The sequence below is a fragment of the Peromyscus leucopus genome, chromosome 5 (genome assembly GCF_004664715.2).
Source record: "Peromyscus leucopus breed LL Stock chromosome 5, UCI_PerLeu_2.1, whole genome shotgun sequence".
Classification (NCBI taxonomy): Eukaryota; Metazoa; Chordata; class Mammalia; order Rodentia; family Cricetidae; genus Peromyscus; species Peromyscus leucopus.
This window is the reverse complement of record NC_051067.1, coordinates 85,808,422-85,835,079: the sequence shown is the minus strand read 5'-3', so window position 1 is coordinate 85,835,079 and position 26,658 is coordinate 85,808,422. Positions and strand designations below refer to the sequence as shown.

The 26,658-nt window shown below is 51.1% G+C and overlaps 1 protein-coding gene across 7 annotated transcripts in view; it reads right to left on the bottom strand.

Annotated features, from left to right (window-relative positions):
* The window catches only part of Nlrc5 (NLR family CARD domain containing 5), an 83,408-nt gene that overhangs the window by 36,001 nt on the left and 20,749 nt on the right, over positions 1-26,658 (bottom strand). For 5 of the 7 annotated variants that reach the window (XM_037206097.1, XM_037206095.1, XM_037206093.1 and 2 more), the window contains exons 2-21: positions 26,300-26,412; positions 19,845-20,148; positions 19,180-19,239; positions 18,487-18,555; positions 15,824-17,486; positions 13,754-13,837; positions 13,533-13,616; positions 11,615-11,698; positions 11,419-11,508; positions 10,691-10,750; positions 9,414-9,479; positions 8,910-8,993; positions 6,603-6,686; positions 5,613-5,702; positions 4,631-4,699; positions 3,694-3,762; positions 2,955-3,047; positions 2,461-2,547; positions 932-1,021; positions 152-196 (exon numbers count right to left, since the gene is read on the bottom strand). In XM_037206097.1, the coding sequence (XP_037061992.1) occupies positions 152-196; positions 932-1,021; positions 2,461-2,547; positions 2,955-3,047; positions 3,694-3,762; positions 4,631-4,699; positions 5,613-5,702; positions 6,603-6,686; positions 8,910-8,993; positions 9,414-9,479; positions 10,691-10,750; positions 11,419-11,508; positions 11,615-11,698; positions 13,533-13,616; positions 13,754-13,837; positions 15,824-17,486; positions 18,487-18,555; positions 19,180-19,239; positions 19,845-20,136 (3,263 nt within the window). In that variant the 5' untranslated portion in view covers positions 20,137-20,148; positions 26,300-26,412. Of the gene's footprint in view, positions 1-151; positions 197-931; positions 1,022-2,460; positions 2,548-2,954; positions 3,048-3,693; positions 3,763-4,630; positions 4,700-5,612; positions 5,703-6,602; positions 6,687-8,909; positions 8,994-9,413; positions 9,480-10,690; positions 10,751-11,418; positions 11,509-11,614; positions 11,699-13,532; positions 13,617-13,753; positions 13,838-15,823; positions 17,487-18,486; positions 18,556-19,179; positions 19,240-19,844; positions 20,149-26,299; positions 26,413-26,658 lie in introns of those variants that run through there. The other 2 variants (XM_037206096.1, XM_037206098.1) reach the window with 2 other exon arrangements.

Here is a 26,658-nt window from a genome sequence, read left to right as displayed (position 1 = left end):
TAGATAGTGCGGCTGCCCCAGAGACCAAACCAGACCTGGGGGGGGGGGGCGGTATTCTTGGGTATGAGTGTATGTGTCAGGATGGAGATGGAGCATCCACAGAAAGCGGGAATCGGAGCCACAGGCAAGCCAGACCGCCCAGACTTCTCACCTGTCAGTCCCAGCTCCTCGAAGGAGGATGTGGTCACTCTCAAGGCTGAAAGCGAAGAGGAGGCAGCCCATTGAGAAAGGCGAAGGGTCCCCTCCCCAGAAGGGCTTAGGGACCTGGAGGTGGGATGCCACTCAGAGAATATAATAACAATGGATCAAATGACCGCTGTGGTGATCCAAGACTCTTGCAGGGCTCAAGGACCATTATTTTGGCGCCCTCTGGTGGTGAACCAGGAGAGAAGGCAGGCTTCAGCGTTTTCTCCAAATGAGGACTAAAGGCACTAAGAATGTTCAGGACATACACCAAGCTTGTCCACCTGCCACCACACCTTTATTCTTAGGGTTCTCGGGGAAGGAGGGATGGGGCAAAGTGCTCCCGAGACTACGGGCTTTCTGCGTGGAGGGATTCAGGGCTGTGAGGTGACTGATGCCTTCCTTCCCAGCTTCATCAGGTTCTGGAGACGCCATAGTTAGGCTAGTCCCTGAGCCCCAAAGGCCACCAGCCAGCTCCCCGCTTGCTTAGGAGTGTCTAAGGGCCATCTGGAGAGTAAGGAAGAATTGAAAGACTTCTGTCCTAAGGAGAACCTGGAGAAATTTGATTGTTTCTGGGACCATGTGGTCACAATTTTCACTCACTCACTCACTCACTCACTCACTCATTCATTCATTCATTCATTCTATGCACTCCTAGCACATGCTCACCGCACCTGGTATCACCTAAGACCCAGGGTGACCTGTAAAAGAGGAGCCTTAGCGGGAAGGGGACAGGGCAGTCACTCACCTGACATCTAGGTGGAACACCCACGGAACAGAAGACATGCATGGAATTAAGCCAAACACAGCATCCAGGGACACGCCATTCCTGCTGAGGCTGAGGAGCATACAGGTGACAATGGTGAAGCCGTCATGGACTCAGACATGCCCTCTGCATGTCAGAGCACGGGGCCAGGGATGGGAGTGCCTCTGACAGCAGACGACAGATCCTGTTGAGCCCCAGGTGACCAGCGAGTAGCCCTCCAACTTCACCACACAGCTGAGATGATCTAGACAGGCAGGAACTTGCTCAAGTGACAAGCTGCGTTGGTGGCCGAGCTAAGATTGGAACCCAGAGCACCCCCGAGCTCTACTTCTCCACCCGTTAAAGGAAGGGTGGCTTTTAGGGTAGGATAAAAATGGGGAGGGGACTCCCATCCTGAAGCAAGAACAAAGATGTCTCTTCTCTCATAGTCTCTGCCCATCTATTTTTATTTGCCATGTAATGTCCCACTGGGACCCAGGGTGCTCCTCACAGGTACCTTGTCCCCCAGGTTAAGGACACCTGCAAGAATCAACCAGCAAATTCAACCTGTATGTCATTGTCTGCAAAAGAGAGGTCCTCTTGCTGCCTGTAAGCACTCCTAGCTGCCCCCCTCTCCCTGGGATCAGAGGCGACCTTCTTTCTCTACCAGCCTCCTCAGAACACAGTATTCTAGCAAGAAAGGCCCTGGGCCACAGTTCTCATCCCAGAGATGATTGCCCCAGGCGGAGACTACACCTGATTCTTACGCATTTACTGACCCAACCAGGAGTTTCAGTTTATGCCATAACTTCCCAAGGCCATACAGTGCATGGGCAGCACAGAGAGACAGAACCCAGGGCCTGCAGCTTCTTTCATGGGATCCTCTCATTTCTGCCCAAGAAGGCTTGGGAACAGGAGGGCGCTATGAGAGCCAAGAACACCCGAGGCCTTTGTTCGGGAATATGGTTGGCTGCAGGCAGAGTGTGGGGGAATCTTGCCAAGGTCTTCCTCCCATGCCGGATTTCTCGCACCTCCCTATCAAGTTATCAGAACACTTGGGCTGCCCTAGACACCTTGCTTGGTGTCTTCTCCAGCATAACTCCTCCCTGTCCACTTAGACCAAGTTTCATCAAGCCGCCTCTCTCCGTCACCGGGTGCTAGAACGACTGCTGGCGGCTGTTCATCACTTAAGGCTTCCTCATGCTTTCACTACGCTTCCCATAGAAACCCACGATGCCCTCGTACTACAGGGGCCTGCATAGCCCAGGTGCCTTGGGAGCCCATGGAGAGGCACGCGGACTTCGTGGGGAAGGCCGGAAGCAGAAGCTAGAGCACTGAGCTCTGTGAGGAGAGTCAGAGCTTAGTCAAGCCAGGGTGAGCAGAGCATCATCTGGACCCCTGCCGAGCATTTGCCTGTGTGGTGCTGGAGGAAAGGGATTCATATGCACTACCTGGTTACATCTTCACTGAACCCAGAACAAACCCTCCCACCGACGGCAGCCCAGAGGCCTGGGGGGTGGTTAGGTGCTTACGTCAGGGACTGCAGGGGACCACTCAGTCCTGGGAGCAGCTGGGCTAGTTGGGCCACCCCTTCGTCCCCCAGAGAGTTGTCTGACAGGCTGGAAAGGAAGGAGAAGAGATTAGTGGAGGGTGGTGTAGGTTCTGCTTTCGTAACAGTGTGGTCACCCAGCTGTTCTCAGGAGCAGGGACCCTGATCTAAGCACTAGGTTAAGTTTTTGCACATCATACATGGGGCACACCACTCCCCCGCCCCCAGAATTCTTCCCAAGATTTGTGGTCTTCTGGGAGCCAGGGAGGCTGCAAAGGGTACCAGTGTGGGATGTATACTTGTAAAGAAAGTCGCTTTCCCCCAGGTCTCTGACGTTATGGAAAAGGAAAGTTACAGAGCAAACGCTTCAAAACAGGACACCTGTATTACCTGTATTCTGTCACCAACCATCCTCTGCTGCCCCCTCCCCTGCACCCCCCCCCCCCCCCCCCCGCCTTCCTGGATGCAGGTACTCACTCAAGGTGATCCAGGCGGTGGAGCTGGCAGCTGGTGCTCAGTGCCCTGCAGAGCCTCTCTGTGTGCTTGGCCAGGAAGCCACAGTGTGTCAGCCTGCAAGGGGCCAGACCCACAGCACTGCAGTGACCACTGGACACTGTACCCAGGGCAAAGCTGTCCCCAGCCCCAGAGCCAGGCAGAGAGGCGGGTGGGCAGACGGGAGGGATTGTGGGACACGGCATTGGGATAGACAGGGGACTGAACCACGGCATGCCTAAAATAGCACAGCACAGGGCTGGGGATGAGAGGGAAAGAGAGAGATAGAGGTAAGGGGAGAAAGTGATGGAGACAGACAAGTAGAGACAGCAACAGAGATAGAGAGAGACACAGGCAGAGACAAAGAGACAGGGACAGAGACAGACAAAGCAAAGAGACAAATGAGAGATAAGACTAAGTGCTGTAGAGAGAGAAACAGACAGACAGGCAGGCAGGCAGCAAGCAAAAGGAAGACAGTGTAGGTGGGAACATGCAGGAGACCAGAGGCTCATGGCTCCTCTTTTCTCCCTTCGGAGTCTCCCCAGCCCAGGGTTCAGGGAGCTATGGGGCGGGACTGGCCAGACCGTGGGAGGTGGCAGAGGGGTGCAGGGAACAAGAAGTTGCCAGGCCGGAACTCCTTGACACAGCAAGTTGTGGTGTCCTCCAGCAAGCCTGTGAGACAGGTTTGAGGCTTGGGGACAAGAAAAGGAGACGATTGCCATACCTGATCCTTCGAGAGCTCTGGGACATCTCAGAGGCCACAGGACACACAAAGCTGGTAAGCGGTGCATCCCTTGAGGACACATAGCAAGGCCAGGCTGAGCATCTTGCCTCTGGCTCCAGGGTCCATCCCAAACTCACTGTCCAGCTTTGAATCTCTGTGCTTAGGCAGGGCCGGTGAGACTTTAGCCTGATATATGACCTGGGACTGGCCTCTTTCTGGGACTAACTTGGCACGTGTGAGTTGTCTCAGCCTAGCACTTGCTGCACACATAAGGAAATGCTCAATTCACCTGGTTACTGTCACCGTTAATATCATAATGTCATTATCCTCATTGGAGACGGCAGCGCTCCGCCTACCAACCTTCCGAGTTCAGACCCTGTGCCATAGCTTGTGGGTAGACACACACAGCCCAGAGCGAAGCCTCTAACCATGCCCTGGAAGTCACTTGAAGGAGGGATGCAGACACCGCTTTGAATGGTCCTTGTGCCAAAGGAAGACAGAAGTTCTGGCCATATCAGATCTCTGCGCCAGGCCACTCTCCATATTTAGGATAAAACCCAAGTTTCCCATGAATAATTGTCTAGCTATCCCAGTCTAGCCTGGCTTATCACCAGATACGACATCACTGGGCTCCCAGTAGTCTGCCCTCTGCTCCTTCCTCATCAGACTCATGTCTCCTGCCAAGGCTGCTCACGGCCCGACCCTTGGTGAATTCTTTTTCACTTTTTGAGATAGGGTCTCATGTATCTTAGGCGCCATGTGTGATCTGTGTGGTGCTGGGAATTGAGCCCTGGGTCTCATGCAATATTAGACAAACCCCACTATCTGAGCTACATCTCCAGCCCTACTTTGTGAGTTCCTGTCAAGGTCTCCCTGGGTCAGGGAGGGAGGGCGCCGTCCCATCCCAGAGAGGAATGTAGGGATGCTGGGTCCTTACCTCTTCCAGCTCCTTTCCTGCTCCCTTGGCTCCTGGGCAAATGTGAGTACCACAGTGTTGCTCAGCAGGCTATGGGCGAGAGAGAAGCAAGGGGGGGGTGTTACACCCCTTGTCTAACCCTGACCTGGTGGGACCACCAAGACTCCACACCTGCCCAAGCTAAGCCCCTTCCTGTGACTTCCTCTGAGGCTATGAGGTGGGAAGCCTTCCTGCTACAGGGACTTCAGGTTCTCCTGCTCTGGTTTTTGTGTCAGGTTGTAGTATGCCCCCCTACCTGCTCCGGTGGGATAGGGTGGGGGTTTCCTCCAATACTTGGAGTGCTTTGGGATATGGGTGCTGTCTCCCATGACATGCAGCACATCTCAGTGATCACAGTGAACGAGGACCTTAATCTACCTTGTGAGAGATCTGGCTTCCCTCCAGCCCTTTGGGGAGGACTACATAAAACAGAGACCCTCCACATAGTTGAGAACCAAGAACGAGGCTCGCAGCCAAGCAGGAACTACACTGGCTTCCACTCGCACGCGTCCTCAGCTCCCCATCCTGATAGAGAACTGAGGTTGAACCAGAGCGACAGGAGGTCACATGTCATTTGGAAATTGTTCTCAGGAGAAGCTGGGAAGGGACTGAAGGAAGCTGGAAGGGGCAGAGGCCAGCCTGATCTCACAGGAGCTGGGCACAGAGGACACTGCACAGTTTGCACCAAATGAAGCAAGGAGCCGGAAGGTTGTTCCCTCATTTTCTGATACTGCCACTCCCAGCTGGCTCCCCCAGCTCCAGGCGGCTCTCCAGAGGAGACCCACAGTACTGGCAGTGGCTGCATTACTGTGCCAGCTGGGCAGGGCTCAGGCAGCAGCTTCTGGGGGTCCCTAAGGCATGAGGCCAGAAATAATATGGGGCGCTTCAGAAAGAATGATGATATGGCTCTGAACTCGGGGGCTCAGGGCTAAAGGACAGTGACGGTGCCCTGTGGGGCGCCCACCTGATGTGCATCTCTTCCAGCGTCCCACACGTGCTCATGGCTCTCAACACATAGGTCACCCCCGTCCTGGAGAGGCCATTGTCACTGAGGCTGTGGAGAGGAGAGGCAGGCAGTGTCAGCAGGCAGACAGCTCCTGCACCCAAAATGGGTCCCCAAGCAGGGTCCCTCAAAGAGTTCTGGCCATGTGAGCCAAGGGATGTATGACACACACACACACCCCGCGCCCCAAATACACACACTCAGAGAAACAAGTTCTCTGGCTTAACCCATAAGTACTGCCCCTGGGTTCTCCTCTCTTCGAGCCTCGGTTTTATGGTATATGTAGTAACTGCAGTCTATGGAGGGTTTTCAGGCATAGGTGGTCTCCTTTAACTCCATTTTATAAATGGAGAAACTGAGACATTCTATTACTTTTCCAGGGTTTCAAAGTTATGGGGTGACACCCAAAGTTAGAGCTGAAACCCAAACCACGTTCCCATACCCCGCCACTCCTTACCCAACCCAAATGACCGTAAGACGTAACGCAACCCACCCAAATGCCATTTCTGCCCCAGGGCCGCACCATTAGACACCCTGCTTTCTTGGCTCACCATTCCAACAACCCACACCTACACCCTAAGCAAACACACCACTTTGTTCCCTAAAGCCTTGACCCAGTGGCAGAGTACTCACCCACTCAGAACCTTAGCACCGGCTCAGGGCAAGGCTCCGACCTCCCAGAGCTGTGGCAAGGACTATCTGGCATGTGAGCCAGATGTGCCATGGACATGCTGTCCATGTGCAAGGAGTTAGATGGTGAGGCCACCAGTGGTTCAGGGCAGAGGCAAGAGCAAGGTATAGTCAAGAGCCCAACCTCGCTGGAGAGAGAGGAAGCTGGGCAGATCAGTGCTACTCTTGCTGACTGTGGACACGGAGAACTGGGACAGGCAGGGACCAGGTGGGACTCTCCATGGCCCCTCTTGTTACCCAGCAGTGGGGGGTGCCACTCACTCCAGTTTCTTGGCAATTTGCAGCTGCGAAGCAGCTTCTGCTACAAGTCGACAGCCTTCATCTTCCAGATGGTTCCCTGAAAGACTAAGATAGAGGCACCGTGGAGACACTCTCACGGTCCTCTCCAGCTCTAGTCAGAGCATCGTTCCCGTAAATGCACTTTATGAAACTAAAGGGGATAGGCTGCCAGCTCCACACGTGCCCATGACATTGGTACTTCCACACTTGTGGCACATTTCATGCAATCTACGAAGCAGGGGCGAGTATATCTTTATCTTACTACCAAGTAAACCAAGGCACAGAGTACTTAAGAGACCTGCTCGAGGATGGGCTTGGATTTGAACTCAACAGCCTGATTGGAAGGTCCCATCTATGCCTGTTCCTGTATGCTGCAACATGCATAATCGCTTCTTGTGATAACCCCCATAATTCCAGGATATCTGACCCAGTGTAGGGCCAGGGAGGCTTTTTTCTTTTCTTTTTTTTTTTTTTTAAACTACTTGATGGAAATCCCAGGAGTTCCACAGGTAGGTGATCAGGGAGAGATTTGAGAAGATTGTTCCTAGCAGTGTGAATAGCACATTCAAAGACCCTGTGGCATGGCACATACCAGCATCCAGAGGAAGCCAGTGTGTTTAGATTGGAAATTGAGTTAGGGTATCAGGGTGAAAGGGGCTGGGGAGACTGAGGTAGGCTGCTGGGTCCCACAGGGTTTGAGGATTTGGTCTTTACCCTGAGCAGAGGGAGGGAGGGAAGGGCGTAGGCAGTGGTCAAACACAGCCTACCCTACCAGGAAGAGAATGCCATGGTGGGAGCTGGGAAAACTGAATCAGAAGCTAATAGGGTCACTAGGTGAAAAGTGGGAGGCTCTGCCAGAGGAAGTGGATGAAGAGCTTGGAGAAGAAAGTGTCTAAGTTGGACTGGCAGTGAGGGTGAGCTAGGTAGCTCAGAAGGGTTTATTCCTCTAACCAGGTAGGGTGGGGTTGTGTCGCAAGTGAGGACACTGGGGAGGGGCAGACTCAGTGGCAGCAAGAGGGTTGGAAATATCCCGCTGTGAATGTGTGTCCGTGTGAGTGTCTGCCATGTGTGTGGGTCCCTCGGATGCCAGGAGGCTCTGGATCCCTCTGGAGTTGCAGGTAGTTACAAACTGCCAACGTGAGTGCTGGAAACTGAGGACAGACCCGCGGGAAGGGCAGCAAACACTCAGCCCCTGAGCCATTTCTCCAGACCTTTTAGTCGTTTTTAAAATTATGTTTATTTTTGTAGTGGGGAGGGGCGCACGTGGAGGTCAGAGGACAACTCGCAGGAGTTGATTTGCTCCTTCTGTCATGTGGGTCCTAGAGAGGGATCTCGGGTGGCCAGACGGTGACAAGCGCATCTCCCTGTGAACTTGTCACTTACCTGCTGGGCCACCTTGCTGGCCCTCACTGTGGTGCATTAATCTTGTCCTTGAGTCTTCCAATGAAACAAGGTAATGGACCAACAGTTGATCGCCCAGTCGACCCTCTCCCTATGTACCACACCCCGAGGTGGGGCGAACTCACCCCTAAATACTTCATAGTACTCCACCATTTTTTTTTCTTATTTTGGTTTTTCAAGACAGGGTTTCTCTGTTGTAGTCCTGGCTATCCTGGAACTCACTCTGTAGACCTGGCTGGCCTCAAACTTAGAGATCTGCCTGCCTCTGCCTCTGGAGTGCTGGGATTAAAGGCATGTGCCGCCGCCACTACCACCTGGTGCACCCCACCATTCTGCCTTCACATTGCTTAGAGGACTTCCTGTGATTGTTGGGGGTGGATGGGGGCTCCCTTCCTATCACTAGGAAATGACCACTGCCAGTTCTTCAGTCCTGCTCAGGAGCCAGGCATCATGGGAACTTCTTTAGCCTGTAAAGAATGGGTCACCCCAGGCGCAGGAGGAGGTCCCACTCTACTGATGGCCATGGAAGTAGTGGCAGGACCCATGAGGATGGGCTGGGAACTTCAGACTAGACTGAAGTTCCTACCTGTTTGATCTTGAGCAAATTTACTCTGTGCCTTCGTTTCCTTCTCTATAAAACGTGGTTACATCGCAGTGAGGAGGAGATGATAAAGACACATCTAACAGCTCCTAGCTAAGCACTTGATACAGGACAGCACTACACAGCGGCAGATGTTCCGACTGTTGGGATGTTTCTAGACTCTTCAGCGGTCAGCCAACCATCACCACCCCCACACCCACCCCCACATGAAGGTGAGACCTCGTCTGCCCTGCCCAGCCTCCCTAGCTGTCCCTGCCCCCTAGTCTCCCGCTTTCCAGGGTACTCACTCCACTTCCTCCAGCCTGGGGCCTTTCTGGAATAGCTCCACGAGGGTTTCTGCATCATGGACCCTGAGCTGACACTTCTGAAGCCTAGGATGGGAAAGGAGGAGATCAGGGAAAAAAATCATGGTCCTTCCTGTCCTGAGTCCGATGAGTCCTGAGGGTGCAGACCTGGGATCTGTGTACCTCTAAATTGTGGGGTGATCTTGTTCAAGGCACTTACTCTGTCTGTGACTCAGTTTCTTTCTCTACCAAGTAGAGTGATATGCATCATTCATGAGGGTCCTCCTAAAAGGCTTCCCACAAAGTACCAGCCACTTCTGAGCACAGTGTCCCACATATAGAAAGGGTCCATTCGGCTGGAGCTCTTGTTAACACAGTTGCTTATGCATGCCTTTCCCCTTCCCTCCATCTGCTTCCCCCGTATCCCTTCCTGCCTGCTCCTCCTCCCTTGGGAAAGGACCCTTCCTCTATTACCGTTTTCTGTAGGCAGTGGGCCCTGCTGAGTACCTGAGTTCCAGGCTCCGGTTCTGTCCTTCTTTCTTCAGGCTATCTTTGTCCTGTAGGTTTGATGCTCTGAAAAGAACAGATTACACACTAGTTTGGGCTCAGGAGCCCAACCAGATGGACCGGACCTCTTTGCCTGGCATCTAGGGTCTGGAGACCCAGCAGCACCTCTCATGGTGAGTTTGTCCCAAAGAGAGTGCTGGAAGGCACTCAAGGTGCAGCTTGGGGAAGCGGCAGGAGCAAGGGCTTGAGGTCTAAGGAAGACTTTATTCAAATGTGGTCTCCTCTACATGTGGCTGTGCGGTCTTTGGCAAGTCACGTAACCCATCAGACTCTCCGTTTTCTGTTTCCTAAGGTCACCATGATAGTATCCCTTTGATGTGACCTTTGGTTCAGAACACAGGGATCATGTACTGCCGTAGGCAGGTCCAGGCAGTAGGGAGCTACAGCCCTTTCAGACTGGAGAGGAGAGGGGAGGAGAATGCCAATGACTGCAGAGAATCTTGGGCTATACCATAAGCCAATTTCCATAAACTTATAGACTGGAATTGCCTCACAGAACCTTTTGCAGTGGCAGAGTGCTCTTCCACTGTGTCATCTGCCACGGGAGCCACCTGTGGCCACTGCTGAGCCCTGGAAGGGTGGTACATGCAATGGATAGACTGAAAGTTACTTCATTTACATTGTCACAGTGACTGATAATGACCACGTTGGGTGTCAGAGCTTTTGACATCTTGGGAGTGGGCAGGGAGTGACATTGGCCCAACTGGTCATGGTACAGAAGGGGAGATTGAAGCGGGGAGCTTAGTCAGGGAGGAGTGTTTTCTTAGAGGGAGGACTTCCATGTCTTTACCCACTAGTGTGGGGCCATGTGGAAATCCATGTGTGGCCAGCATCTGAGTGCGGGTCTGTGCCAGTGTTTGAAGCATGTTAGATGAATTTACTCCTTCCATTCCCAAGGCAGCCCTAAGATGTAGGGACCATCACTGACCTCTCCTTTATCTTTCTTTCAGTGTGAGAATTTTTCAGTGCACGATATCTTCGCATTCTCCCTACAGATCTGGCCCATTCTGAGACCCTGGGGATGCTCTCTAGCCAGGGGTCAGATGTAGTCCAGACACATGGGAGGAAGAGAGGACACTCTGCCAGCCCTGAGCAGGGATTCACACAGCAGTAAGGAGAGTCTTCCCACGTCAGCTCTCACTAGGTCCTCACCCTCACCTTCCCAGTCTAGATACCTTCTCAGGACTAGCTGGGGCCATGACTCCTGAGCTACTTACCCTGATGGCTGTGCAGCTGTCTCTGTGACCAGGCACAGAAGGAAGATGAGGTCTGATTCCCTAGAGGGTCAGACACAAAGCCATGATATCCAGGAACGGGAAATCAGCACATCACCCCACTTGTACAGCTGTCACCCACCCCAACCATCCAGGGAAAGAGTGCCCCAGCACAGGCTAGAAGTCCTCTGCCACTCAGCAAGCCTGATTTTGTAAGGTGAGGAAGACAACGTAAGAGGGGTCTTTGTTTTGGTTCTGTTTTTTTTTTTTTTTTTTTTTTTTTTTAAGACAAGGTATCATGTAAACCAGGCTGGCCTTGAACTCACTATGGGGCTGAGGCTAGCCTTGGACTCCTAATCCCCCTAAGTGCTGGTATTGCAGGTATGCATCACCACGCAATCTGAGAGCTTTTAAAACTGAGAATTATAATTGTATTCAGATTAGGAAGCCTGCAGTCTAGCCAGCAATGTGAGCCAATGAGGGACCACTGTTTCAGAACCACGGAGAGCGACATGCGGTTTATACATTTGGCTATGCTGGTACCTCCGCAGTGTTGTCCATCCATCCATCCATGCATCTTTATCTACTTATTAAGCACCAGACCTGAGCAAGAGTCTAGATGTGAGTTAAGCTGACTCTGGCGTGCACACACAGACCTCTTACGCTAGGGACTTCCTCCTCACTCCCTGCCCCTTCCTTTTCCCCAAGACCTTGAAGAGCTAGCTGCTCACCTGACCTGCAGCTTTCTGACAGTAGGGCACGTGATGGCCACCTTCACCAAGGACAGTAGAGTTGACATGGAGAAGCTGTTTCTGCTCAGGCTGCACAATGGTGGCAAAGTGTCAGGGGTGGATGCCCTGGACCCAGTCGGCAGAGAAAAGTGACTTGGGCCAGGAGAGGGACTTGGCGGGAGTAAAGATCACTTACTCAAGCTTCTGGAGCTTTGGCAGGCAAGGGAGCAGCTCCGCAAGGCTCAGCACTTCTGGGTCCTTGAGCTGGTTGTCATGCAAACTGTAGGGAGACCAAGGCCCAATACCTCAGGTCGGGGGATGGGCACGAGGAAGCCCCAGGTGGTGGGTGACAGTCTTTTTTTTTTTTTTTTTTTTTTTTTTTTTTTTTTTTTTTTTTTTTTTTGGTTTTTTGAGACAGGGTTTCTCTGTGTAGCTTTGTGCCTTTCCTGGAACTTGCTTTGTAGCCCAGGCTAGCCTCAAACTCACAGAGATCCACCTGACTCTGCCTCCCGAGTGCTGGGATTAAAGGCGTGCGCCACCACTGCCTGGCAGGTGACAGTCTTATGAAGTGAGGTGAGGTGATCCTGAGGCCTGCTCCCAGGGCTTAGATGTACCATGTGCCTGCATCCGGAGTTCACTAATGTCCCAGGAGACTAGTGAAGTCTCTCTAGGGGGCTGAAGACTCTACTTCCGGTCTCAGCTCTGGTCACAGCTCCCCAGAGCCCAGGACAACCTCTCTGACCTCACTGTCTCTACCTGGAATCCCAGATGGAGGGACAGATGGATATATGGTGTGAGAATGGCTGAGAGCAACAGGGGAAATTAAAAATAAACAAATAAAGGGGGTGATGGGGGCCAAGATTAAATATTAAAGTTACTCAAATCATCGAGAAAGAGAGTTTTAATAAGATCAATGGTTTAAATCTTCATCTCAACCAGAGTGACCACTGCCCAAAGGCATGCATCAGTGGGAGACAGCGGGGGCTGGCAAGCTTGTGTTCCGTCCTGTAAGTGCTGTATCCTACTTCCTGGGTGAGCCTGCTTAGATTCAGTGGTTGCCTTTCTGGATCTCAGGAAGGAGCTATCTAAGACTGTAGCAGACCAAGGATTTTGTTGAGACTGTGTCTCCTAGTAATATCAGAAGCTGTACCCATAAAGTACACCAACATGACCGCCTAAACATGAGCTGAACAAGCACAGCATCAACAGACATGTTAAAGTGGATGGGAGAAAGCCCACGACACCTCAACCGTACACCATGAACTACAGGCAACTGAATGCTAAGAGTGGGAGAAATAGTCTTCCCCAGGGAAGAGCACATCAATTGGTTATCCAATACCAAATGGTCAGCCCTAGAAACATACATTAAAGTGACATTTACAGACTGAGTGGGTTATATTTAAGAATATATATGCATACACATATATACATATGTGTATACAGTAACAATTAATGAAGAAAGAGGCCATGAATCTGAAAGATATCAAGGAGGGGTGTAGGAGAGTTTGGAGGGACAGAAGGGAAGAGAGAAATGATGTAATTATGTTATAATCTCAAAAATAAAATAAAAAAAATATTTTTAAAAAGATTGTAGCAGAGGGTCCCTGGCTCCACCTTTCCCTGAAGCAATCAATTCCAGACACAAGCAAGAGGTATATTGTGCAGATGTGCTCAGCCAGTGTGTGCTGCATCTCAGTGTGCCTGTGTGAGCCACACATGTACCCATCTGTGAATAGGCATGTGACACACCCTTGAGTTAGATGAGTGTGTACTTCTGTGCAAGTGAATACCCAAGTGTAGGAATGTGAAGTTGTACATTGTATGCATTAATGTATCCCCATAATACCTGCTTTCTGCCTAGACACTAAATCCCTTTTCCTAGAGTTACAGAATGAGAGGAGGGAGCCCCAAACTCATGATCCTTGAAGATAACCCCAAATGTATGCCCTGCTGGAGTCTGGGAGGCATTCTTTTGGATTTGGCTCACCTCATCCTTGGACTGATTGGCTGTTTCTCTGGTAGTCCCCGAAGGAATATGCAGGCCCCAGGGGTGTCCTAAGAGCTGGGAACTGACCCTTCTTCCAGGCAAGGTAGCCCTCCCAGTGATCACTCACCTGACTTCCTCCAGCTGGGAACAGAGGGGCAAAGTCTGTACCAGGTGGCTGATGCCTTGGGCTGTGATCTTACTTCCTGTTAACCTACAGGACAAGCAAAGATGGTAGAGGAATGGGAATGGAGAAGAGGGCTGGCCAGGAATCTGTCTGTTCAGAACTAAGCAGGGAAAAGTGTGCCAGACATCCTTAGTTGCATATCTTGCTTGCAAGCCTTGGCTTACCCTAAGGTCTTCAGACTCCCCAGAGTAGGCAAGCTTCTGCCCAGGGCTTCTGCAAAGGCGTCCCCACACTTTCTGCTTTTAAAGCTGCAGGAGAGAAGCAAGTCAGTGCTGGGCAGGGCTTAGTGATTGGCAGGACATCATTGGCAGTGTCCATGGGGACAGACGGGGCATCATAGTAACACGAGTCATCATTGTGGTTGTTGGAGTAGCTGCTTACAGCGTTAGCTTCTTTATCTGCCAAATCATTCTCCACTTCACCCATAGAAATATAGTCATATATAGTTCAAATCATGGCAAGAAAGCATCGTGCATGTTTTTGCTCATGTGCACATGCAGCAGCCAGAGGTCCTTATCACTTTTTGTTTGTTTGTTTGTTTGTTCGTTTGTCTCCCACTGGTCCTGAAACTCACTCTAGCCTAGGGTGGGCTGCCTGACAGTGAGCTCTGGGGATCCACCTGTCTCTGCCCCTCAATTCTACTGCTCCAGACATGAGAAGATAGGCTCAGCCTTTACATGGGTGCTGGGGACTTGAACTCAGGTCCTGTTGTTTTAAAGCAATCCCTCTTAGACACTGAGCTATCTTCCCAGACCCAAGAAACTTTCCTTAGAAAAAGAAACAACCACAAAGAGTTAATTATCAAAATGGGTAGAGACTTTAGCAGAGGTACAATTTCACCTCACAAATGGGTAAAAAAAAAATTCAATTTTATATCATTTCAAAAATAAGATTGTGGCCGGGCGGTGGTGGCGCACGCCTTTAATCCCAGCACTCGGGAGGCAGAGCCAGGCGGATCTCTGTGAGTTCGAGGCCAGCCTGGGCTACCAAGTGAGCTCCAGGAAAGGCGCAAAGCTACACAGAGAAACCCTGTCTCGAAAAACAAAACAAAACAAAAAAAAAAAAAAATCAAAAATAAGATTGTCACCATACCTTAGCCTCTTTCTTTAAAAATGAATGTTACCTGGTGTGCTTTTTTAATTGGGGGGGGGTATTCCTTTTACTTGATTATTTTGTTTTCTATGCTGTTCATGTTTCTTTCTTGTGTTCAGTGTTTCAAATATGGTTTGTATTAAAAGATTTTAAGTGATAAAACTGTAACTCAGAGGGCTGGACTGCCTTGTTACAATGTTAATATTATATACTGAAATGTATAAAGTGTTTTCAGTCTATTGACACATATAACATGTTTGTAAATTAAACCTGGTGTTGATTTGAAGGAAGAGAACAAGAAATGGAGCTCTAGCAGGAAGTAGTTTACCAGTCAGAAGTGACATTTCCAGCTTATCTTGCAACCCAAAGTGGCTGTGTGGCCATGTTCTCAGTGATGCAATGTGACTGCAAGGGATGTGTCCTATTTCCATGGTGACTTTTAAACACATTCCTCCATGGTCACCCTTTCCCTTCCTCCAAGTCAGCACCCATGGTTTAGCATTGATCCTATAGCTAGGATGTCTGAGAGGATGCTGAAAGAAGGGCTGGGGTCTCTGCATGACCACATGAAATAGAGCAAGCTACCACCTTGGACCACCTACTTCTGACTTGTCCATCACAGAGACATACACTCCAACAGGACTGCCCCCATAGTATCCCAGGAGGCTTGCACTGGGACTACACCTTTGTTCTTTGCAGCTGATAGATACAGAGCCTTGGCTCTGGACCAGATGCCATATCGAGAAGCCTGTTGGGCATCATCCCATCTCATTCTCCCATATCCCCACGACTTGTGTACGCATTGCAAGTATGGAGAAACACCCTCAAGGGAGGTAATGCGTAACTTGTCCAAGGTGAAACAGCCTTGAACAGCATAACCCAGATCCAACACTCCAGTCCCTGACTGACAGAGAGATACGAGAGTCAAGGAGCCACAGGCAAGAGAAAGGTACACCTGGACTCCAGAGGCCTGATCAAGGCGCATGGTTACCCCGCCAGCGTTACACACTGGATGAAGATGGGACATTCTTTTCAGATAGTCAAGACTTGAACCCAGTCTCTCAGGACCAGTGGGGCTCCTGCTTTCCCAGAGCACAGTGCCCTCCCCCACCCTTCCCTCCCTCCCTTCTGATCTGACTCACCTGAGATTCTCAACCTGCCCACACCCTATCAGAGCCTCTGGGCAGTGGGGCTCCAGTGGGCAGCCATCAAAATCCAGGTGAATGGGGGCCGCCTTGTGTTCCAGAACATTGGCCAGCGCAGCCAGGTCTGCACGGGTCAGTGGGAAATTGTGGAAGGAAAGTCGGAAGGGGAGGCTTTGGGCCATGAACCTCGCCAGCTCCAGCTCCTGGGTCTCAGCCACACAGTGACACAATTCTATCATCTTTGGCCCTGTAAGCTTCCGGCTAGCCAACTTCCTCAGCACCTGAACAACAGCAGCCTGCCTGGAGCCCACCCAGGCTTCGTCCTGCCGAGCCAGGTGGCAGAGGAATGGACGGCAAGTGTGGGATGCCAAGCCTGCCAGGAAGGTAGGGAGATTGTCGGAGAGGTCCAGCCTAGCTTTGGTCCGCAGTACCCAGTGGGAATTGAGGGTGACATAGCAGATGAGCGTGTCTTTGTCCACTGTGTCACTGGCCATCAGATACAGAGCAGCAAAGAACTCTTGAAGGCTTAGGTGGGCAAAGGCATAGCCTATTTTTTGGTGCTCAGGATCGGTACGGATACAGAAGGAGGTCAGGAGGCCGTGGACAGCTCCAAAAGCCATCAGGGGAGGAGGGATGTCTGCCATAGAGAAGATGACCTTCCCAGTGTCCAGTCCCTTAAGGGCCACCTTTCCAAGGTCCAACAAAGATGTGGCAGGCAGAGTCCCATTGGGGTTAAAAGTCTCCACCATCTGCAGGTACAGCTGGGTTACCGTGGACAGCAGGACCGTAGATTGGCCTGGGGGGCTTCCTGGAAGCAGACGGCGGAGGCAGAAGCAGGCAACTCCGCACAGTGCAGGTACTGCACACATACCCCGGAGACGCTCATTGCTTCTCACTTCTGCCAGGGCCAGCTCCCGAGACAGCAGATCACTGAAGAAGTGGCTGACATACTTCTCTACCCGCAGCCCATCAAAGCCCCACATGTACACCATGGCTGCCTCTGTGGGCACACAGGCAGGCAGTTTCCCAGGACGAGAGGTGGCCATCACCCAGCAGCCTGGCAGAAGGGTCCCACGGCAGAGGTCAGAGAACAGGGAGAGGACCGAGCCTGCACTGTCAGGACCCATGGAACCAGCATGGAGTGCCTCATCCAGCCCATCAAAGATCAGTAGCACTTGATGGGCATTCTCCCCCAGGTACTGAAAAACAGCATCAGACTCTGACTCCGGGCTCAGGTACACATCAAAAAGGAGCTGGGGCAGTGTCAGCAAATGTGTGATTGTGTTGAGCTGGCGGAACTCAAAGAGGAACAGAGCCTGGAAGCGGTCCAGCTGGCCGTTAGCCCACTTCCAGCAGAGTCGATGGGCCAGAGTGGTCTTGCCCATCCCAGCCTTTCCCAGCAGTACTGTCACTCGAGGGCCCTTGTGGGCCCTGAAGTTGAAGAGATCTTCGATGCTCACATCGACGTCATCTGCTGCCTCCGGGTCTCCGATAGTGGCTCCCTCCTGAGCATCCAAGGGTGCTGCAGCCCGGCTCCACTGCAGAATTGGGGGGACATAGGCCAGTGGGGAGGCCTGAGGACGTCCTGCTCCCATGCACACACCACCGTGGTACTGTTGGGCAGAGGTCTTTAGGAGTTTCAGGTACTTCTTAGCCAGCTCTGCAAGGGGCACAGTAAGGGCATGAAGGCAGGATCTCTCACACTCGATACACGTCCTGGGACCCCGTGATCAGGCTGTTACGTGTGCATGGGGGCAAGTATCAAGGGCACAATGAAGGTTCTTAGGCCATCCATACTCCCGGAAGGAGTGGTCGTACAGCAACATGGGCTCTGAAGCCACTTACCCAGGGAGGTGAGGATGGGCCCTTGGGTTACAACTCTCTCTTCCAGGGCAATACAGGCGAGGTCTTTTTCAGTCAGCTAGGGGAGGTTGCTCGCTTTGCAACATCTATGGGGACCAGCTCTAAGACAGCAGAGGCAACTGCATCTTTCCCTTGAGAGTGAGTGGGCACCAACAAACTACAGACTTTGTACCTGTCAATCAGACCATGGGAACTGGGCTCCTCCTATGCCAAGTGTTGCTTTCTTCCTTCCTGGGTCATTGGGAAGACTCAGCCTCCACCCCTACTCCAAGGAGGACTGCAGTAGTGGCCTATTTTGCACAGATGTGAATTTTCCAGTTATGCCCACGATTGGTGGAGTGTATGTGCATGTGAGGGCTGGGCCAAGGACTGCTCCAGATCACTGATAGAAGATGAAGGAAGTTTCCCCTCTCCTCTTCCCCTTGGCCTAGCCTCAGTGCCCTGTGTCTCCATGGACCTCCTATCTGGGGGTTCTCCAAGGCACCTTCATCGCCTCTATCCTCACTCACCCCCAAGATGGCCACTGAGGGCTCAGGCCTGAGGTCACACTGGTTACCACCCTGGTGTTCCCACAACCTGGAGGACAGTCTGGAAAAGTCAAATGACGAACTTGTCCTTGAGATACCCTGTCTCCTCTCCTGTTCACTCAGGACCTTCAGTATTTCTCTCCTAGAGGCTTGGAAAACAAGCCACTGGGCCTCAGAAGCTTCTCATCCAGGGCCAAGGCCTAGAATCTGTCTGCGATCAACGTCAGGGCAACCCAGTCTTAGGTGGGGCTCCCTACTCCCGTGACCCACCTAGCTGCTCTTTCCTGCAGTGCTTCCGGCGGGGGGAGGACCCACAGCTCTGAGAAGGGCGCTTGACACCTGGAAAGAGAGAAGTTAGGGCATGGGGGAGAAAATGGGGACCCAGGCAACAACTTTGGGGTGCTCTATTCCACAAGTGGGCCCAGACAGAGAAGAACGAGACACCCTAGGATTATGAGAAGGCCATTTCCATAGCTTCACCAGCAAGCTTCAGGCCCTGGTCCAGGACAGAGCAAGTAGGCCCATAGCAGGGCATTCTAAGCCCCATGTCCACCAGGGAAGGGGCAGGCTCTGTGAGAGTGAAGCTTTCGATTACTTGGTTGAGCCTGCAGCTGGTCCTTGTTAATACACATCAACACCATGACATGATACCTGCCTTCCTATAATGTCACAAAGTGGGGACAGGGACATGAGAACAGGCTTCCTGGGTGATACCTGACAGTGGATCTATAGGGCTGAGACCAGCCACACAGTCTCTTCCAGGGCCCCAAACTAGATCTCTGGTAAAAGACAGTGGGGCAGGTCTTGAAAGTCACAGAGAAGGAGGAGGTGGGACTTGGTCCATGTGCTGAGGAAGAAATGGTGGTCACTAGCCAGCACTAGCTTAAGGTGAAGACTGAGCATATCAGCTGGCACCCCAAAGCCCTATCAGCCGGCACCCCAAGCCCTAGCCCCAGATCTCACCATGGTGCAGCGGAGGTCCAGGATGGCTGTCCTCACCAGCTCCTATCTGCTTAGAGAATTCTGTAAGACAGAGCAGAATGCATGCCACCAGGGATGTGGGATACAGTGTCATGGTGGTGCCTGGGTAGCGCTGAGTGGTGTCTGCTCTGGGGACAGCCGTAGGTTCCAGAAACTGACACCCAAGCCATCTGCCGGGGAAGCAGGCCATGCACTCTGCATGCAGCAATGTGCAGATGTATACATGTATGTATACAAGTGCACACGTCAGTGAGGATGTATGTCTGCACACACATCTGTGTGTGTATGTGTTCACGTGCGTGTATGTGCAGTCTGCTCATGTGTGCACGAGTCTGTGTCCCCACCTCCACACTGGTAGAGCTCATGGTTGAGTTTCCACTTTCTATCCAAGGGCTCCTCCTCAGTGCTACACTCAAGAAGGTGCCGAATGGAATACTCAACCCCCTGCTTATTAGTAGGGGCTGAGGTCTTCTGACTGAACCATAGAAGGAAGCCTCTTGGTCACTGCAGGCATTTGGAATGTATGGCTCTTCTATGTCCTCTCTGTGTGACCAGATGGGTCACTGGGCAGTGGGGGGGCGGGGGGCGGAGCTCTGCATGTCACAAGGCTGTGCTGGCAGCCTTGTACCTCCCATATGGGCCCTTACCATCTTTCTGGCCCCAGATGCTCAGCAGTGGTACTTCCAGGTCTAGAGGCACAGTAAGCTCCATGCACAGACTATAGATGAAAGACTGCCACGTTTCCAGGCCCTGGGTGTACAGCCTCCTGAGCTGATGACGAATGATCTCAGGATCGGGGACCTTGCTGCTGGAGTCCAGGTCCACGGTCGGGAGGTAGAACCTAACCTGGGCGTCCAGCCATGCTGAGTTTTCACTCAGCAGCCTCACAAGCCAGGCCCACAGGTTCTCAGTGCCCAGTTGAAGGCTCTCAGGGTCCATCAGAAGCTGGCCCTGTGGAGATGAGGGGAAATGGTGAACTTGAGGGTAGGAGAGTGGGGGGGCAGGCAGGCTGGAGTTGTGTTAATTGGCAACCTGACAGAATTGAGAATCGTCTGGGAGATGAGCCTCTGGCCGTACTTGAGAGGGATCATCTGCACTACATGAATTGATAGGAAGGATCCATCTCAACTGTGGATGGAACAATTCCCTGGGATCCTGGGCTGTAGGGAGTGAAGGGAGGGAGCCGAGCACTGGCATTGGTCACTCCCTGCTTCCTGACAGTGGATGCGACTGTAACCAACAACTTCACACTCCTGCCACCCTGACTTTCCCACGTGATGGACTGTACCCTTGGGCTGTGAGCGTATTTTATCTCTGTTGTCAGTTTATTTTATCACAGCAACAGAAAGTAACCTGGCCTCTCCACGTTGTGCTAATGTATCTGCTCACGATCAGCTTCAGAGACGGGCCTGCTTCCACACCCTCCCTCATCTGTAACTATACCCCGGCTAACCAGGTCTACCAGCTCTTCAAAGTGTATAGGGCTCTAAGGATGCTGTTTCCATGGACCATATGTGCTGTTTTCAGTCTGAATTAATTTCATGACGGAGACATCTAGCCACTGCTAATTCTGTTCTTTCTTTCTTAGTACTGGAACTCCCAGCTATTCCCTGATTATCCAGAATAGACTGGATCCCCCAGCCTCCCTAATAGTTAGACACAGCCACACCATGGGGGGTAGGGTTGGCCAGTGGGATGCAAGTGGAATGTGATCTGCCTTCTTTTGCTTCTTCCTGGTGGCTGGAATGTTAACAGGATGGCTAGACCTTGGGCAGCTATGTTGGGTCACAAGGTAGAAAAGCCAATGCTTTGAGGAATGTGTGGGTAAAGTTGCTCACCTTCCCGGGACTCTGTGCCTTTAGCCCTCTATTATATGACTGAGAAATAAATTTTTATTTGGTTCAAAATACTGTCACTTAAGGAATTCTGCGTATAGTGGGCCCACATCTTAGCTACTACAAACCATCTGCTCTCTCTCTCTCTCTCTCTCTCTCTCTCTCTCTCTCTCTCTCTCTCTCTCTCTCTCTCTCTCTTCTCTCTCTCTCTCAGCTAATTCTCTCTTTCCAAAGATTGAGTTTTATTATTTATGTGTCTGTGTCTGTGTGACTGTTTGCCACATGTGTGTGGGCGCCTGCACAGGCCAGAAGAGGTCATGGGGTTCCCTGGATTACAAGCAGTTCTAAGCTGCCTGATGTGGGTGCTGGGATCCTGACCTGGGACTTGTAGAAGAGCAGCAAGAACTCTTAACTGCTGAACCATCTCTCCAGCCCAATTTCCCCCCTCTAGATGGAAGCTTATGAAAGCCTGCTGGGAAGAGTTCCAATAGCAGGCAAAGGGCGTTTCCAAAGCAGAACCCTAAAATAATGAGCGATGGTTCCAATCTAGTAACTCCACATGCAGTAGGAAGCCATCATGGATACACAACTTTTTTTAAATTATAAAACTGTTCACTGCACAATTATTTATAATAATTAAAAATCAGAAGTAACATGAGTAGCAAACAGATGGGTTAATTAAATGGTGGTCTATATGTTGAAATAAGCTGTTGGGAAATATTTCTCCATCAACACTTACAAAATACATACTGTGTTAGGCATGGTATTCTCTGGGTGTACTACAGGTTAGCTAATCCTCACATCTGCAGAGATATCACCTCTAACTCTAGAAGGAGTGGGAGGCCCACCCAGGAGCTGGCCTTGCTACATCCACTGTATATCCTGGGCACTTGGGGGGGCGGCTGGCTGGGCATTCGTGCCAGCTCCTCGCAGGCTCCTTTCCTTCATTAGACCTGCATCACTTGTCCAGAGTTTAGAAGTGTGCTCACATTCATGATCCTTAGGCTGAGACAACTGTCCCTGGAGGAGACTGAATGACTCAGGCCAAAGAAGAGAGAAGGAGGTACCCAAGGCCAAATATCAAGTTCATGGCAGAGGCAGGATCAGAAAGAAGAGTTTTTGGCTCCCAGGTCAGTGAACTTCCAAAGCTTGGAGTTTCTGGTAGCAGGAGACAAGGGCTTTGTGTGATTTTTGTCCTAAGGACGTGTCCACACAAGAGCATGGCTTCCTTACTGGGCTATGCTGTCCGGCAGTCATGCTGCCTGGGAAAGGATCACCCAGGGCAGTGGGTGACAGATGAAAAGAAGGTCTGGACAGGTGGCGCTGGGGCAGTTCCTCATCCTCACACCAGCCTGACATGGAGCCTTTGTTTCACTACAGGGGTCCCAGCTCTTGAGATAAGACACCAAGCTCTTCAAGCAACCTCGATGGGAAACAGGGCACATCTCACCATTATAGACATGGTGACTTCTGTGGGAAATGGCCTCTGGGACACGATTTCAGCCCAAAGATCCATGGTCCAGAGCCAGGAGATGATTACTGGCCCAGCTTACAACTTATTCTCCATGGTAGGCCTTTACAGATGCCCTGCTCCCCTTTCTGGGCCCTTGATGGTATCATAGGAAACCATCCCTTTGCATTTGGGTGTGGCTGTGAAACTTGATTTGTCTGGTAAAACATGTCAAAAATGACACAGGTCACATTTTGTACAGATATTTCAAGAGCCAGTATGTGACTCACCTTGATGTCTGCTCCCCTGTTCCTTTTCAGATCATGGCTGTTCCTTTAACCTGAGTCTGGGCTAGAGGACAATGTGGACCAGAGCTCTTCTGTGAGACAGAAGTCAGTACTCAACTATCCCTAAGGGTACTTGGCCAGGTGTTACACTTTGTTAAGTATTGTAAGAATGTTAATGTTCAGCCTTTGGCGATTGCGCACATCTTTAATCCTAGCACTTGAGAGGCAGAGGCAGGTGGATCTCTGAGTTCAAGGCCAGCCTGGTCTACAGAGTGAGTTCCAGGACAGCCAGAGCTACACACCACAGAGAAACCCTGTCTTGGAAAACCAACCAAACAAAAAAAAAGAATGATAATGTTCCACAACTGAACAATGTGTAGAGAATGAGAGACTTGGAATACTTGGTCCTAGATAGAATGTTATCATCAAACCTCTCCCCTCAAGGCTCAGGGATCTATGCAAAAAGGGAGGGGGTGGAAAGATGGTAAGAGCCAGAGGTGGTGGATGACTCCAAGTAAACAGTGTCTTCCAGACACAACAGGACTGGTACTCATGAAATCACAGAGACTGTGGCGGCATGCACAGGGCCTGTGCCGGCTCAAGCCAGACAAGGTCCCAGCACTGAGAGGGGTAAATGGACACAGGCTCCCATCCCTAACCAAGAACTATCTCTAATTGGTGTCTGCTGGCAAAGGAAGACTCCCTTGTCTCCCATGGAGTGTCACTGAGTGTATCCACCACATCCCAGGGCAGTCCCAGGCCCCAGCGTAGTTGGCCAGCACAAAAGGAACTCTGTGTTTTTTTTTAAATGTGGGGTTTTGTTTTGGTTTTGCATTTTTTTTTTTTTTTTTTTGGTTTTTCGAGACAGGGTTTCTTGTGTAGCTTTGTGCCTTTCCTGGAACTCACTTGGTAGCCCAGGCTGGCCTTGAACTCACAGAGATCCGCCTGCCTCTGCCTCCCGAGTGCTGGGATTAAAGGCGTGCGCCACCAACGCCCGGCTTTTTTTTTTTTTTTTTAAACTTTTTTTTTTTTTTTTTTTGGTTTTTCGAGACAGGGTTTCTCTGTGTAGCTTTGCGCCTTTCCTGGAACTCACTTGGTAGCCCAGGCTGGCCTCGAACTCACAGAGATCCGCCTGCCTCTGCCTCCCAAGTGCTGGGATTAAAGGCGTGCGCCACCACCGCCCGGCGGTTTTGCATTTTTTTTATCTGATTGGTTTTTGCTTATTTTGATATTTTATTTGTGTGGACTTTTTTTTTTTCTTTTTGAGAAAGAACACAAAGTTGGGTGGGTAGGGAGGTGGGGAAGATTTGGTGGGAATTGGAGGAAGGTAAACATGATCAAAATATATTACATGAAAAAAATTAAATTAAAAAAAAGGAAGGGAAAAGGGATGTTAATGTTAAAAAAAAATAAGCTGAGTGGATGGGGAGCCTTGCTTGTCAGGTTCCTCCTCGGGCCTGGCTGCTTTGAGTGGGAACCTGTCTATTTTTTTTAAAGTCTTTTTTTTATTTTAGTTTTTAAATTTTATTTATTTTGTTTTACAATACCATTCAGTTCTACATATCAGCCATGGGTTCCCCTATTCTCCCCCTCCCACTCTCTCCCCTTACCCCCAGCCCACCCCCCATTCCCACCTCCTCCAGGGCAAGTCCTCCCCCGAGGACTGTGATCAACTTGGTAGACTCAGTCCAGGGAGGTCCAGTCCCTTCCTCCCAGACTGAGCCAAGTGTCCCTGCATAAGCCCCAGGTTTCAAACAGCCAACTCATGCAACGAGCACAGGACTTGGTCCCACTGCCTAGTTTCCTCCCAAACTGATCAAGCCAATCAACTGTCTCACCTATTCAGGGGGCCTGATCCAGTTGGGGGCCCCTCAGCCTTTGGTTCATAGTTCATGTGTTTCCATTCATTTGTCTATTTTTTTTTCCAATAATTGAGTAAAACCAAAATTTATTATAAGCCACAGTCATCCTAGGGACCTCCATGCTATATATATATAGCCTCCATGGTTCTATGGGCTGTGGTCTGATTATTCTTTATTTTATATCTAGAATCCACTTATGAGTGAGTACATACCATGACTGTCTTTCTGGGTTTGGGTTACCTCACTCAGGATGATTTTTTTCTAGTTCCATCCATTTGCCTGCAAATTTCATGCTTTCATTGTTTTTCTCTGCTGAGTAGTACTCCATTGTGTATATGTACCACATTTTTTTCATCCATTCTTCCGTTGATGGGCATCTAGGTTGTTTCCAGGTTCTGGCTATTACAAATAGTGCTGCTATGAACATAGCTGAGCATGTATCTTTATGGTATGAATCAGCATTCCTTGGGTATATGCCCAAGAGTGGGATGGCTGGGTCTTGAGGTAGTTTGATTCCTAATTTTCTGAGAAACCGCCATACTGATTTCCACAGTGGTTGTACAAGTTTACATTCCCACTAACAGTGGAGGAGTGGGGAACCTGTCTATTGAGCAACGCTTCTCTTGGCAACCAGCAGGATTGCCATCATGGAAGCCTGCTTGCTTGAAAACTCCCCAGACGCCTGGAGGACAGTGTAGTCCAGCTCCTGCTCCAGCCACAGCTGCCTCCACAGTCCTGTGTCATCTCTGCACCCTGCTGTCTCTGTCCCAGCCTCTGTCTGGGACTCTTCAGCAGCCTTCCCGACGGTCCCGCTGTCACTGGTGCCCGCCAAGCCTGCAGCTGCTGCCACCTCCAAGTCTACCTGGCTGCCATATCCCCTCTCCGTGCTGCCGGCTCAGATCTCTCTACCAATGATAATGACCACCGTAGGCAAGAAAGGGTCGCTCCGGGGAAGCCTTTATTGAAGCCTAACGTTATGCTGGGGGCAGCATGAGATAGTGTCTCCCCTCTGACTCAAGGTAAGTTTAACAAGCATCTCTAAATGGGTAGATTAGAAGCTGGAAGCTCCTCCGTATAGTCTGTGCCAATAATTTTCATTCTCATGCTGAGTAGTGGCCAAGGGCAAGTTTGTTGGGTCTGGATTAATTGGGAATGCTAACACTGGCTGCCACTAAAAGGCTGAGAGTCCTTATGTCTGAGGCTCAGGGGCTATATATAACATTACCGAAAGCCAGGTGACACTTTCAGAACTGTTAACACTGACACCAACTATACCTCAGCTGCTGCTGAGGGCTGAGGGCTACACCAGCTGCCTAGCACCCAGCGCCCACGCCCTGAGCCAAAGCCTCTACTCCGAATACATAGGACCCCAAGTCTCTGGCTCCTCCTGCTCTAGTTCTCGGGGCCTGGAGCTGTAAGCCCTATCTATGCCTGTCAGACCTGACCAGAGATCTCTGGCGCCCCAGGGCCTGGGACTGCCCCCCCCACCCCCCCTGCCCTCCCTATCAGAACTCCTAGCCCACTCTTGGCTACCACCCACGGCAGCCAAAGGGTACAGCTGACTGTTGATACAGGGATGTGGGACATGACACTCTTGGCCACAGGAAGGGAGAGAAGGAATGGATAGCAGGGGAAAGGGAAGGAGAGAAGAGGAGGAAAAACACCTACCTGACTTCCTGGATCATGATAGATGGTCTAGTGTCCCCACGCACAGGGTCTCCGGAGTGTCTGTGCCTTGTCCTCTGGCCTTCCATTTATAGCCTGTTTCCATAGTGCAGGTCCTAACGGGAGAGAAGACGTGGTGATCTCCTCCTCTTCCAAAGCCAAGAGGAACACTGCTGTGTCGAGGACTCCAGCCCCTGCCCCTGCCTTAGAGATATCTCTGAGGACACAGCCCACCAAGTCCCCAGGAGGGTCAGCATTTGTACCCTTCTTTCTTCCTACTTTAAAGCGTTACTTTCATGGTTTCAATCATCAGAAAGTTCTGAGCATGGTGATACGTGCATGTGTGTGGTCCTAGCACTAGC